The 16,336-nt window shown below is 30.9% G+C and overlaps 1 protein-coding gene across 1 annotated transcript in view; it reads right to left on the bottom strand.

Moving 5' to 3' along the window:
- The window catches only part of LOC125839994 (endochitinase 4), a 45,742-nt gene extending 36,780 nt beyond the window's left edge, over nt 1-8,962 (bottom strand). The window contains exons 1-3 of the mRNA XM_049518975.1: nt 8,519-8,962; nt 8,257-8,410; nt 7,803-8,131 (exon numbers count right to left, since the gene is read on the bottom strand). Coding sequence (XP_049374932.1) covers nt 7,803-8,131; nt 8,257-8,410; nt 8,519-8,957 — 922 coding nt within the window. The 5' untranslated portion in view covers nt 8,958-8,962. The remainder of the gene's footprint in view (nt 1-7,802; nt 8,132-8,256; nt 8,411-8,518) is intronic.
- Between the last annotated feature and the right edge of the window lie 7,374 nt (nt 8,963-16,336).

The raw sequence follows: 16,336 nt of genomic DNA, 5'->3' as shown, positions 1-16,336 counted from the left end.
AGAATTCGCCGGCATTTGAGGCAACAATTGCACCGATGAACTCTCTAAAATCTGATGAACTAGGTTAGGGTTTGTGAGATGAACGAAAATGATTTAGGATTTGAGTCTTTTCTTTAGATTTTAGAGAGTATATTTTACCCACAAATCGGGTGATTTATTGGGTTATGGGGTAGGTTCTTCAGATTTGGATTAAAAGAATTGGTCAATCGGGTAGTGGCTTAGGTTTTCGCCACGTGTACACAAAGAGGGTGCCGTTAGTGGGAGGGGCAAATGTGCACCGATCATTGGACGGCAAGGGTTGAGACGGACGAAAAGTATAACGGAGGGTATAGACGTACCATTTATAAAAGTTCGGGGGTATATTTGTCCTTTTTCCTTTTTTTTTAATGAAACAGGGAAATATGTTGATTTTCAGATGGGGGGGATTATATATGAGTATTCTAGTCTTTATAGTGGTCTAGTAAGTGCGATAACATCGCAACTAATGATAGATGTTAATATTCACAATATAGAGATGAAATATATAGTTAGTGATAGATGTCCCCCTGTTAGTATCCACAATGATGTTGGTGTGCGGGTTTTTTTAGATCAAAAGAAAGCTAATGTAGATTTCTTTACGATTTCATATACTTGGAAATAAAATTTATTCCAAATTAATATATAAGATAGTGTAACTATTTGTACAGGTTTCCGATTTCAGATTTCATATACATGATTCATTAATTATTCATACAGATTTCATATACTAGAAAATAAAATTTATTTCAGATTAATATATAAGATAGTGTAAATATTTGTACAAATTTCAGATTTTAGATTCCAGATTTCATATACGCGATTCATAAATTATTTATACAGATTTAATATACTTGGAAATAAAATTTATTCCAAATTAATATATAAGATAGTGTAAATATAGTGTAATATATAACAAACTTTATACCAATCTTATTCAAGTTTCATTTCAACACGAACTTCAGTTTATATCACACATATTATACTAACAATAAATCAATTTCATATAATCACACAATGTATATCATTTGTATAACAATATTATATCACAATTAATACAATATCCAACCATCAAACGTTAAATTCAGTGTCATACACATATTAATCAAATTTCACACACGTTTCATCCATTAATTGTACAATTTGAATTCACACTGATATTTTAAAATAGTGAATCCAAATGGTATAAAGTCTGTATATTACTAGTATCCTGAAATTATAATAGCCAAACAGTAAGTCATATGTAGATGGTATCTGATTGGAAGAAAACATATGATATTATATATCATCAAATACTTAAATACAAAAAAGTTGTTCAAAAGTAAAAAAAAAACATGTAATTCTAAAAAAGTAGAAGGTGCAATCAACTATTTCAAATTTCTTGTACGTGGTCTTGGTGTAGGATAATTGGTGGTATCCGGAACATGTTCTTTTGCTATGCGAGGTCCACCAAATTTGCTAGCAATCGTACCAATAACTTCACTCTCACTGATCGCGCCATTCTCACTCTTTGTATATACAGTTAATAGACAATCACACTACTGTTAAAACACAATTCATACCATTTGTATACCACTATTGTATCACAAATCATATAATATCCAACAATCAACTGTTTAATCAGAATCATACACATATTAATCAGATTTCATACACGTTTCATTCAAACAACTATTTCGAAAATAATAGAAGAATAATGTGATATTTTTAGGAAAAAACCAGTAGTTTTAATAATGTGAAAATAAATTGAATATAATATTTACCCTAACAATTTTTTTTTGTCTTTTTTAGGTGTTGGGACTTCTGTCCTTTTTTTTTTTTTTGGATCTTCTTGTAGATGGTTTTGACGACTGAACAACTTCAACATTCATTATTTTTTTTCTTTTTTTCTTTTTTGATTCAGTAACAAAATCAGAATCAGAATCGGAATCAAAAGGGCTTTCAACATTTTTCCCCTTTCATTTGAGTCATTTTTTGCTGTTTTTGATCTTTCAATAGAGATGAATCACCCCTAGCCGGAGTTTCAACAATGTTTGGCAGCGGTGTTTGAGTCAAAATGTTGAAAGATGGAGCATGAACTTCATCCGTAGAAGTTCCTTCGACTAATCGAGGGATCTTTCGAGGAGTTACAACCGTTTTCTTCGACATGGTTTTGTTGAAAAAACTAAATTGAATGGAGGATTGTAAAGTTAGTGTAGTTTGGTGGTGAGAAAGATGTGATAGATGAAGGTAAAATTGGGCTAGTGTGTTAATGGCATGTAGAATTGGATGAGCGTGGGGGGAGGGGGGAGGGATTGACGTATGGGCGGTTTGGAGGGGGTGGGATTGACGTATGGGAGGTGGTAACGGTAAAGAAGGAAACTTGTTGTAGGTGAATCCCTATATCTATGTAATTGATAATTTCAGATTTAAAAAAGGAACAAAAATCAATTTAATTACATATTATTAATTAATAATAAAAAACCATAAATAGATTAATCATTTATTAAATAAATGGAAATTAATTTTTAAATAAAATTAACTTTAAATGATATGTCATAACTCGTAAATAAACTGTTATAAGTAAGAATTTTTTAAAAGTATGTTTAAAACCCATAAAATTGATTCTTAAATGTGTATAGGGCGTGATTTTTCTAATATCTATACACATGTGTACTTTTACCAAGTGACCAAGTGTCACGCCACCCGCACTAACATACAGAGATCTGCCTCTATGTATATTTAGGGCTGCTAATTCTGCTTCCCACTTTGACTCCGTACTGAATTAGGGTGCATTTATTATGAACTTTTAGATTTTCTCATGTTTGATCTTAAAATATCTTTGTGGAAAATAAATTACGAGAAAAATAATTCATAATGAAATGAGGATAAATAAGTATTAAAAGTTACATTTCAATTTCATTCTTTTATAGGTAATGAGTTCAATTATTTCACTTGATTGATATTAATGAATAAAAAAGGGATTAATCAAAAGACAACATTTTGATCACAATACTTTGTGAATTTACCTTATTGTGAACCATAATGTGATGATTGATGAAATGCTTTGATGACATTAATTGTAATTGATTTGCTTGAGTTATTATATGTTCCTTGTGGTATGAAATTGCTTATTTGCATTGATTTTCTGAGCACCGTGAAAAACATGTGATGGTTATCGATGTGGAGGTAGTTTCCGACAGTAACATTGATGCCGAAGTCATTCCGACAAGTGATATTGATGTCGAGGTCATTTCCAGCGAGTGTTATGGATGCTGAGGTCATTACCGGCGATTGATATTGATGCTGAGGTCATTATCGGGTAGTTCATGAATTATGGGTGGGAATTCCCATGAGTTCTGATTGATATTGTCCATGATAAATCTTGAAATTTTATATTCAGTGTACTTGATTAATGTGCTTTGATGAACTTGATAGTTGTGATTGATCTAGTTGACATCTGTGATTGTCATACTTGATACATGTTGGTTGTTGAACCGTGACTGTTAAGCCTTGTGAGCTGTGTATTGTGAAAAAGTTAGGTTGGACTGGTTTTTATATTGGTTGTAGTTAGTTCGGTTGGGTTGGAAGGAGTACTCGTTTTCTAGCTAGTTTTGCTTTGTTTCTTTAGTTGCTTGTTGAGTACCGTATTGTCTGGTACTCACTCCTTGCTTCTACACTTGCGTAGGTTTCGAGTCCGAGTCTGGTTCCGTGTGATTGCTCTTCTTCTTCTATACCCGAGGCTTGTTGAAGGACTTTGAGAGGTAGCTGCTTGTCGTCCCGACAGATCCTCTTTTTTCTTTATATTTATGCTTTGTTCTATTTGAGAAACAAAGACATCGAGACTTGTAATTATCTTTTATTTTCGCACTTTATGTAACAGTGACTTGTACACGTGACAACCAAGTTTTGGAGTTATAATAGAATGAATATGTTTTCCGCTCTCATATTATTATTCTTGCTTTACTTTCCGTATTTCTTTCGTTTCATTGGATTAAGACTGACTTGTATTGGTGAAAATAAACTAGTGTCATCACGTCCATTTTTGTATTGTGACACCTATCAAATGGAAGTTTTGACCAAAATAAGCTATTTTAAAAATCAATTCACCAAACTAATACGATTTTTAATTTTTTTACAAAAGTAGTATAAACGTACTTCATGGTAACGTTTTAGGTTATTTTTATTTTAAAAAATTCAACGGACAAAAACTGACGGAGCTGACGACGTTAAATGAATAAACGTTATTGTGAGTAACGTTTTAGGTGTAAAACGTTACTCACAATAACGTTTATTGAGAATCCAAGCACGTCAATCCTGCAAATGCAGAATCAAATCCTGCAAATTTAAAACGTTACTCAGAGTAACGTTTTACACCTAAAACGTTACTCACAGTAACGTTGTGAGTAACGTTTTAGGAGTAAAACGTTACTATTTTACTAAGAATCCAATCACGGGTCTTCGACTCTTGCAAATTTAGCTATAAAACGTTACTATGAGTAACGTTTTACCTCAAAAATGTGACTGTCAGTTACAACACTCTGTTAAAGTCATATTCCTCCATTTTTTAAACTGACCACATGTGATTATAAAATAAATGTTGTTGTAAGGAATGTTTTGCATATTCCAACAATATTCAACAAAACTTTTACTTGTGTTGCCCATTGTTAAAATAATATTCACAAAACTTCATCAGGTATGAATTAAATAAGTCAAGTTTATCATATTATTAAGAGATTTTTTAAAATAATATTAATAAATTAGAAAAATAATTTTAAAGCCATAGAACTTAACATAATATGAATAACATTTTATAGCTAAATTTGCAGGAGTCGAAGACCCGTGATTGGATTCTTAGTAAAATAGTAACGTTTTACACCTAAAATGTTACTGTGAGTAACGTTTTACACTTAAAACGTTACTGTGAGTAATGTTTTAAATTTGCAGGATTTGATTCAGGATTGACGTGATTGGATTCTCAATAAACGTTATTGTGAGTAATGTTTTACACCTAAAACGTTACTCATAGTAACGTTTATTCATTTAACGTCGTCAGCTCCGTCAGTTTTTATCCATTGAATTTTTAAAATAAAAATAACCTAAAACGTTACCATGAAGTACGTTTATACTACTTTTGTAAAATATTTAAAAAGCGTATTAATTTGGTGAATTGGTTTTTAAAATAGCTTATTTTGGTCAATGCTTCTATCAAATGTCATTCTTTTATATATGTCTAACTTAAGAAGAAAATACCTATAAATATATGTACTTTCTACCAAGTGTCCGAGTGTCACACCACCCACACTAATATACATAGATCTGACCCTGTGAACATATTCAAAGATAAATACTTTGAATAAATACTTTGAATAATATTGATGACGTTTTCAAATTAAAGTAATTATCTAAGGTAGTAGGGCTAGAAGAAATAGGGCCGGCTGGGTCAAAGTTACATAATTTGAAAATGTCTATACTTAGGGCTGCTAATTCTACTCTTCCCCTTTAACTCCGTACTTAATTTGATAAGGTTTCCTTACAACAAAGCTAGGCAAGAAGGCGAAGATCAAATATCGCAACTCAAGTTATTACGCGTTGATAGTATGGTGTCAAAGTTAGTTCATGTAATAGGAGTATTTACTGAGTTGTAATAGCTTCTATTCATTACTGAGATTGTAGTTGATGATGTTCTAGAGTTATTACTGAGTTGTAATAATTTCTAGATTGAAGAAAGTAGTTGTATGGGTGAGGTTTGTAACAAGAAGCGAGTTTGACTTTTTGGAGAGCGTAATTAGAACAGTTTGAGTGAACGATTGAGTTGAAGTACTAGAGTTAGTCTTTTAGATCACTGACTTGTAAAAACGTTGCTCATGAGAAGTTATTGGAGATTGGTGGTCGAAAGCTTATACGCTATAGGCCGTGATTTTTTACTCAATTGAGCAAAGAGTTTTCCACGATAAATTTATGTCTTACAAATTCCGCTGTTTATTGCGTTTTTGGGTAAAGTAGTTCTTTCACATTTGAAAATGTGAATGCTGTATATCAACTTTCTCATAAAGCCATTGAACACTTTTTTATGAGGGTGATATGAGAGAACATTAGAACTATTTTGCTTACTATCTCAGTATATATGCAGGTTTATTCAGTCAGAGACATACTTATAAAATGGTGAATGACCATACCTAATCGGCAGGGTTGAAATTGGAGATATTAAAATGAATTGAAATAAAAATCAGGTTGAGTCATGACCCGTGCAAGTTTACTTTGAGCTCAAATAAGTAGGGCTCAAATGGGCTAAAAATGGGTTGGGTCATGACCTGCCTAATTTGATCTACGAGTTAATAACTTTGATGGTTACTCAACTATCAATTCTTTTCATAGAAAGTCACTCAACTTTCATTTTCAACTTAAAAGTCACTCAACTATGACTTCTTTGCACAGAAAATCACTCAACCTATTTAATTATTTTTTTCATTAAAATTTGTTGACATGAAATTTTTATTTTAACCAAATTTTAAGAACCAAATATATATTCATTTAAACCATTTAATGACCCGCCCCATTCAACCCGACCCGCTAAAAATATAATATTAAATTTTTTATTTTACCATTAATTCCCTAAATTATTATTATTATCTTTTTTTAAAAGAAAAAAGTTAATCAATCAATACAACTGGAACAATCTTACCTAACAGGCAACACATTACATTATTTTAAATTTGTGCAACTTAATTTAATGTCACAAACTCATGTATCAGTAGTAAATTAACAACTATAGAGTAATGCTTGATATTTATTTTTTTTGGTTCGATAGTTAATGGTAAAATAAAAAGTTTGATATTATATTTTTAGCAGGTCGAATTGAATGGGGTGGGTCATTAAATGATTTAAATGGATATATATTTGGTTCTTAAAATTTTGACTAAAATAAAAATTTCATGTCAGCAAATTTTAGTGAAAAAAAATATTTAAATAGGTTGAATGACTTTATGTGCAAAGAAGTCATAGTTGAATGACTTTTAAGTTGAAAATGAAAGCTAAGTGACTTTGTGTGAAAATAGTGATAGTTGAGTGACCATCAAAGTTATTAACTCTTTGATCTACTTAATCTCAATAAACAGTCTTAACAGATTAAAATTGGAGATTGAATTGGGCTCAATTGAAGATCCTTTTAAAATAGGTTAAGACTAGAACAAATTGAGATTGAACCCAATTCAACTTATTTTGAGCTCAACCCCTAACTCCTTTTATTAATTATATGTTTGGAAATTTAGAAGAAAAGATGTAACAAAAGATTTGAGCATTTCAATATTTCCATACACAACATTATCTATTTAATTTTGTCAATGTAGATCTACGTTTGATTCTAATTGGTTGGTTACCTCCACATTTAACATTAGAGAGGAGCCTTCTTGGAGGCTAAAGTTTCTTTTGGGTTATGATATATCCATGTAGTGTCGTGCCAACCCCCACCATCACAGGTTAGTACAAGTTATGCTACCAAATGCGTTATAATTATGCGCACATTGGTTTGGTTTTTGAAGATAAAGAGTAATGCATGCTGAACAATCCGAGCGTGATGGCGACTTTTTCATTGAGATATATATATGTATCTTCGACAAAAGTCTTTATTTATTATTGAACACGATTGTAGTCGTGGTCCTAATAATACTACAATCATATTATTAAAACTTCATTTCTTAGTTGATCCTTGCGTTACCAGAGAATACAACAAAATATATGATGAAGTTGTTACTCGACTAAGAATCAGCTGCCAAAAGGCCTCTGGTTGCCGCAATCAAGATTGTCACCAGGACTAACTCCAAGAATTCCGCAATACCTCCTGTAAAACCCAATTCGATCTTGTACCCTATTGTCATTACCACGACCACATTCTAAGCCACCATTGATGATGTTTGTGATCACACCAAATCCAGGAAGACGATTGGCTGCTCGGTCACCGGCAGATGGGTTCCATCTTCCAATGATGACATCGTGGCAAGAAGGCTTTGGTAATTGAGTGGTCATCCAGAACCAGATAGCTGTCTTGAATGAGATGACTGGATCTGTGGCTACTAAATCGGGATTATTTAAAAGGTCCGCTCCGATGGCTCTTCCACATGGCCCGTAGTTGTAGTTGCTGTGTTTATTAATGTCAAAATACACATAATTAGACTCTACAAGTTCATCAAGTTAATTGTAGGATAAATCTAGTTCTATGACAATATAATAAATTAAAATGATTGTTAGTATATAGGAGCTTACTGTGAAATTTGGATTGGGCCTCGTCCGAAATATTTCCTTCCAGGTGCACAAGGCCATTGACTACTTGGTGAACAGTAGTCACCCGGGTTACCTTGTTCTCTAAGGAAACAGTAACCCCATGCGAATGGTCCATCAGGTGCCGAAGGCCATCCTCCTATATACATAAAAAACATGTACATAATCAATTATTATTACTTAAATTTTGATTCACAATGAAATTATAATTGTTCGATCTAAATATTGAATTTATCAATCGACATACCAGTAGTTTCATGGGAGGTTTGGGCAAAGAAAGCAGCAATTTCCCTTTTACGGGCATTGATATCACCAGTTGTACCAAAGCCAGGAAAAGACCTAGCAGCAGTGATAAAGGCATTGTAACTGTAGAAATTATTCTTTCCTTGACAAGAATTTTCGTTGCGATGCTTAAGCATCTCATCAAACATGGAATTTGAGATGACGCTTCCAAGGTCCCCACCAGTAACAGGACCAGGACCAGGGCCGCCACCAGGACACTGACTTTGACAATTGCCAGAACCACAATGATCATTAGTGTTACCACACCAGCCGAATTTGCTGCAACAGAGACCCGAGGTACAAAGTGCGCCTCCGCCCTGTGAACCACAATTCTGCGCTGAGGCAGCGCTCAGCAAAAGGAGAGAAAATAGTAAAGAAAAAGTAGTGAATTTAGAAGGCCTCATTTTGAATGTAGTAGTAGTAAAATGTGATGTGAAACAAATGGTGAAGTGGAAGGTATTTATAGGCACTGAATTCTCTATTAGTGGTTGTGAGGGATCACTGACTTTGTTGTGTTACAAAAACAAAAAATACAGTTCTCTGTCTTATCCAGAATTTAATTCAGTAGAGTACGTTGAACGGTAAACGGCAGCTCTTACTTTGGTTATAAATTTATTTTATTAAAAATAATATTTAAAAAATTAAAATTGAATTGTTACTCTTTTCCTCCTAAATTAACTTCTCTCTTCGTTTTAATTTATATGACACATTTTAGATTTCGTGGTTCAAACAAATCTTCTTTGACCGTAAATTTTTCATATATTTTTTAAATATTTTGGATTGTCAATTATTGTGACTTATAGAACATTTTACGTAGTTTACAAATATATAAATTTTATTTCAAAAAACATTGAACATTTCATGCGTAAATATTCAATTAAGCTTAAATTATTTGACTCTCGAAAAATGAAACGTGTCACATAAATTGGGACAGATAGAGTATTGATCTCTTAAGCTTATTAAAGTCATCTTAAAATAATTTAGTTGATAATTATTTTCCACCATATCCTTAGTGGCACGATATAAAAGGGAAAAAAAGGAAAATAAATATACTTTTATTAAATTGAGTTTAACTTAATAAACTCTATTTTAAATTATTATATATTATATTTCTTAATAGTCATGAAAATATTAAAATGACAATGAAATAGAACAGAGGCGATATTGGTCATAAAAGATATTGTTATTTGTACCCTTCGAGTGGGCCAGTGGTTTGGACTTTGAATTTTCACGTTCAAGGTTTCAAGTTTGAAATCTCTTATCAGCGAAAGCAAGAAGTTTGTCTTTTGGGTCGAGCTCGTCGCACCGGGCTTGTCTAGTGTGGATTACCTCTCCTATATCGTTTGCGAGCTATTACATAGGAGCGGGGGTTTTACCCTGCGCGTACCCAAAGAATTTCCCTTCTTATAAAAAAAGAAGAAGATAGTGTTATTTGTAGAACACATTGAAAATAAATTTTCTCTTACGGTATAAGAGAGAATTGAGCAATTGGGTATTTTTGTAAAAGAATATTAGTTTTTTATTTTAATTTAGTTAGTGTATAAATTTTTTTAAAAAAATTATGGGACTCATTTAAGCTATACTCCCCCTCGCCGTCTACTTTTAATTGTCATGGTTTATCTATTTAGAGTCAAATTATAAGAACTTTGACTAACATTTTACGATATATTTTTCATTATATTGATATGGAAAATATTGCAATTTATAGTACTTTTCTTATAGTTTTTGAATATCTAAATTTTTTATTTAAAATATCAAATTAATGTAATCTAATTTAACTTTAAAAATTAATTAAATTAACTTTAAAAAGCATAACTTGACGGATTGGGTCATTACAATTTATATAACTTATTATAAAATATAAGTTTTAAATTATCAGATATTCGTATTATTCTTAATGAGGTGATTTACTATCACATTATTTATTTTAAATAAAAACTTTAAACTTATTTAATTAACATCTCTCTCTCTATATATTAACAAATATTAAACTCATACGTAACATGAATTTTTCCTCACTAGTCCTTGCATAGATGTGGCAGCTTTGAACGTTATTCTAGACTTTTCTCGACATTGTATTTACTTAATAATTTAGACCAGAGACTATAGACTATAGTTTCTGGGTGTTTTTCTCTTATTATCTATCTCCAATTCTCCATGAAACCATGAAATGGTATCAATTAGCAACGATACACTTAATTTAGATAACTTTTACTACATAGGATATGCTATAGACTTGTAGATATGATATAGTTTTTATTTCCTCATGATATGTAACATTTTCTAGAATGCAGCATAAAAAATATCACTTTTTAAAATTAAAATACATAAAAAGCCACTTATTTTTTCATTTAATCAAAATGGATATATCGTTTCGCTTTCAACAACTTGTCCTTAATATTATTGGGTGGTCAAATAATTGTTTATCCATTTTTTAACTTCTTTTTTTTTTTGTAAAGTAAGTCGCTGAAAGCCAAATCATTTACCCATTGTGGCACCACAAGTTCACAATGGGGTCATTTGATAGAGTGTATCAATAAAAATAATGCATCTATTAACTCTGTATATTAATTATATTTTATTTAATACATTTTTTTTATGTTATCTATAATCAATGCAAGTATTAATTATATATTTTATCTTGTATTAAGGTGTATATTACTAATATCATTCTAGTTATTAAGGTGTAAGGAATTTTAATGTATGCATTAGCATGGTCAAACGCCCAATTGCCCATTAAATTCTCTTTTACATAACTTCAGTATTATAATTGTGAAGGGTTTGTAATAATGATTTTGATCCAATACATACTATTTTTAATACTCCAAATCAAATGTATAAGAAATAATCTATTTATTATTAATGCAAGCATTACTAATACATTCTATATAACATTATTCTTACATACTCTACTATACGATCCGTAAAAGTACTCAAAGTCGATGCAAAAGTACCCACAAAACAAGTCAATCAACAACTGAGATAGCTAAACTTTGTTAACCATGACTATACATAAGATATCAAATAAAAAAATCTCTTTTAAAAATATTTACACAATTTCTCATGAATCAATATGAGTTGCATATTAGGTAAATGAGTTGAATTAAGCGAGTTAAAAAGGATGAATTTAATAAAATAAAGAAAACTTTTCAAAAATATTGATCATTTGAGCCTAATTAGGAAATACAATGATAGTTTGAATAATTACCAAATATAACAATATATTATAAATTCGCTATGTACTAGCGATACAACAATTTTTGAAATTTGTTTTGTATTACAGATTAATCAATTCACTCAATATCAGTAATACATCAACAGTTACAAAGCAAGTTGTTATATCAGAGCGAATTGTTATATTACTAATAGATCATAGATACATGATGAATTTCAGAAACTCTCACTATACTTAGTAATTTTTTTTAAACTCTCGCTATATTTGATAAATATAATGTAAAAACCTACATGATTAGACAATCATTTATAATATAAATAGATCATTAACTAAGCCAATTTTAAACGATTCAAACATATCATTATTTTATAGGCTGATTTTGTCACCCTTATCAAATGTCTTTTTTTTTTTATCTATGTCTAGTGTACTTTTAACCAAGTGTCCGAGTGTCACACCACGTACCCACACTAATATACATGGATCTGCCTCTATATACATATTCAAAGATGAGGACTTGATGGTTTAGATATTTTCAAATTAAAGTTATTATCTAAGGTAGTAGTCTAGAAGAAATAGGGTTGGCTGGGTTAATTATTCCATGTCAAAGATATATAATTTGAAAATGTCTATACTTAGGGCTGCTAATTCTACTCTTCCCCTTTAACTCCATACTAAATTTAGGGTGCCTTTATTATGAATTTTTCAATTTTTTCATGTTTGATTGATCAAATATTTTGTAAATTATCTTTATAGAAAATAAGTTTGGAGGAAAATAACTTTCATGATAAAATTAGAATAAACAAGTATTATAAGTGCTTTTAAACATTCCACAACCGCCACTCCCAAATTCCCCCACACTCCACCCCATCCCAGCCATACATAATTTTGCTCAATTATATATAAATACTGTTACAATAATGTTTTGTTTTACTTATTTATCACACTGAAAATAACTAAGAAATCAACTTGTTATAGTGAAACACATTTTCCTTCATACCAAACGCACCTACTTTACCCTCGCTTGCTCATCTCCTTTAACATTTTCCTTATTTTTGTTGTCATAATAAGTTGTTTTTCTGATGCACTTGTAAGTAAGAGAAAAAATCTGATTAGTATCAACTTGTTATAACTATATAATGTTTGAAGTTACATATGTGAGACCCCTTTACGACTAATTAATAAGTCTCAATTATTGCTTAATAGTATTTCACTTTATTGTTGCAATAAGCTTAGAATACAATGCTTTAGTTTCATTATTGCAATTAACTTTAAACATGACTTGTAAGGAATTTTAATGTATGCATTAGCATGGTCAAACACTTCATTTCCCATTAAATTCTCTTTTACATATTTTTCACTATAATTGTGAAGGTTTGTAAATAAAGATTTTTATCCAATACATACTATTTTTAATACTCTAAACCAAATATATAAAAAATAATCTATGTATTATTAATGAAAGCATTACTAATACATTCTATATAGCATTATTCTTATATACTCTACCATACGATCCGTAAAAGTACTTAAAGTCGATTCAAAAGTACCCACACAACAAGTCAATCAACAACATTATTGCTTAATAGTAATTCACTTTATTGTTGCAATAAGCTTAGAATACAATGCTTTAGTTTCATTATTGCAATTAACTTTAAACATGACTTGTAAGGAATTTTAATGTATGCATTAGCATGGTCAAACACCCCATTTTTCATTAAATTCTCTTTTACTTATTTTTCACTATAATTGTGAAAGGTTTGTAAATAAAGATTTTTATTCAATACATACTATTTTTAATACTCCAAACCAAATGTATAAAAAATAATCTATGTATTATTAATGCAAGCATTACTAATACATTCTATATAGCATTATTCTTATATACTCTACTATACGATCCGTAAAAGTACTTAAAGTCGATTCAAAAGTACCCACACAACAAGTCAATCAACAACTGACACTAGCTTAAGTTTGTTAGCTATGACTATATATAAGATATCAAATTAAAAAAAAAATCTCTTTTTAAAAATATTTACACAATTTCTCATGGGTCAATGTGAGCTACATATCATGTCAATTGTTAAATGAATTGAATTAAGCGAGTTAAAAAGGAATGAATTTTAATAAAATAAAGGAAACTTTTCAAAAATATCGATAATTTGAGGACTAATTAGGAAATACAGTGATAGTTTGAATAATTACCAAATATAATAATATATTCTGAATTCGCTATGTACTAGTGATACAATAATTTTTTAAATTCGCTTTGTATTGTGAATTCACCAATTCACTCTATATCAATATTACATCAACAGATACAAAGCAAGTTGTTATATCAAAACAAATTGTACGTGAATAATTTTAGAAACTCCTGACTATACTTAGTATTTTTTTTTTGAACTCTCACTATATTTGATAAATATAATATAAAACTATCTGATTAGACAATCATTTTTAATATAAATGGATCATTAACTCAGTCAATTTTAAACGATTCAAATATATCATTATTTTATAGGCTAATTTTTTCACTCTTATCAAATGTCATTCTTTTATCTATGTCTAGTGTACTTTTAACCAAGTGTCCGAGTGTCACACCCCGTACCCACACTAATATACATGGATCTGCCTCTATATACATATTCAAAGATGAGGACTTGATGATTTAGCAGCCTAGTTATAGATATTTTCAAATTAAAGTTATTATCTAAGGTAGTAGGCTAGAAGAAATAGGGTTGGCTGGGTTAATTATTCCATGTCAAAGTTATATAATTTGAAAATGTCTATATTTAGGGCTGCTAATTTTACTCTTCCCCTTTAACTCCATACTAAATTTAGGGTGCCTTTAATATGAATTTTTCAATTTTTTCATGTTTGATTGATCAAATATTTTGTAAATTATCTTTATAGAAAATAAGTTTGAAGGAAAATAACTTTCATGATAAAATTAGAATAAACAAGTATTATAAGTGCTTTTAAACATTCCACCACTGCCACTCCCAAATTCCCCCACACTCCACCCCATCCCAGCCATACATAATTTTGCTCAATTATATATAAATATTGTTACAATAATATTTTGTTTTACTTATTTATCACACTGAAAATAACTAAGAAATTAACTTGTTATAGTGAAACACATTTTCCTTCGTACCAAACGCACCTACTTTACCCTCGCTTGCTCATCTCCTTTAACATTTTCCTTATTTTTGTTGTCATAATAAGTTGTTTTTCTGATGCACTTGTAAGTAAGAGAAAAAATCTGATTAGTATCAACTTGTTATAACTATATAATGTTTGAAGTTACATATGTGAGACCCCTTTACGACTAATTAATAAGTCTCAATTATTGCTTAATAGTAATTCACTTTATTGTTGCAATAAGCTTAGAATACAGTGCTTTAGTTTCATTATTGCAATTAACTTTAAACATGACTTGAAACATTCTAACTGAAATAAATATGGTATTAAGTATTAACAAGCAGTAACATACATGGTCAACAATAACAATAACATATTCAGTGTAGTCTTACAAAGAAATTAGATTTGGAACAAATAGGATATATGCATACCTTGGAGAAAATTTAGGAATTTGATTGAATGAGGGAGTTGGAGAATTTTCCAAGGGTATAGGGTAGTTATAGGGCTTAGAATTTGGGTCAAAACGATGTAGTATATGTATTAAATGTATAGGAAAAGATCCAAATACCCTTTAAAAATAACTGCCGCAGGGGTCCTACTGTCCGTATAAATTTGTATGGACCGTACTGGTCATCCGTAGAACTGGCTACTGGGGATCAAATTTCTGAATCGATTTCCACGAGGGAACTTTATGGTTCGTCTAACATGCTACAGACCATAGACGCAACCGTAGAACCCATGAACCAAAAATCCTTTCCAAGTCTGAGACCATTTCCACGGACCACTATACGACCTGTCAACATTTTCATAGCCCGTCAAAACCTCTTTAGACCCAAAAGTCAAAATTTCCAATTAAGTCTGGAACCTCTTCTACGGTCACATCCAACGGACCGTCCTAGTGGTTCATAGGAAAACTTCAGAGACCCAAAAATCAAGAAATCCTTAAGGCCAATTTCTAAGACTCCCTTCTATGGACTATATAACCTTTTACAATCCGTAAATAAGATACGTAGACTTGGACCTGTAGTCAACTATGCAATCTCCCTTTTTTTGAGGTGTTACATTTTATTTACTTCCTCCATTTTATATTAATTGTCATATTTTGCTTTATGAGATTTTTGAAAAGATAAATTGTAATGACCCAATCTGTCATTACTTAAATGCATTCGTGCGGAATCTCAAAGATTTTCAAATTTTGGTGCCCAATTGAAATTTTGAGGCACACAATGGAATTACTTAAATTTGAACTGATCTGAGCTGACGTCAGTCCATCATAACGGGATGTCTCGCGCTATGGCGACACCACTATAGCACCGCAGGGACGCTATAACGAGGTTGACGGAAATAGACCCAAAATAAAATGAAGTCTTTTGATTTTCTTCCCACTTTTATGGGACAAAATAGGCGAGGGTTACTCTAAAAACCCCTCCAAGCTACTTTAAGCTCGAAGTCAATGGAGGGAGGGAT

Source organism: Solanum verrucosum, unplaced genomic scaffold, assembly GCF_900185275.1.
Source record: "Solanum verrucosum unplaced genomic scaffold, falcon-dt-bn FXZP01000177.1, whole genome shotgun sequence".
Lineage (NCBI taxonomy): Eukaryota > Viridiplantae > Streptophyta > Magnoliopsida > Solanales > Solanaceae > Solanum > Solanum verrucosum.
Note: the sequence above shows the minus strand (reverse complement) of the source record. Positions and strands in the feature narration are given on the sequence as shown.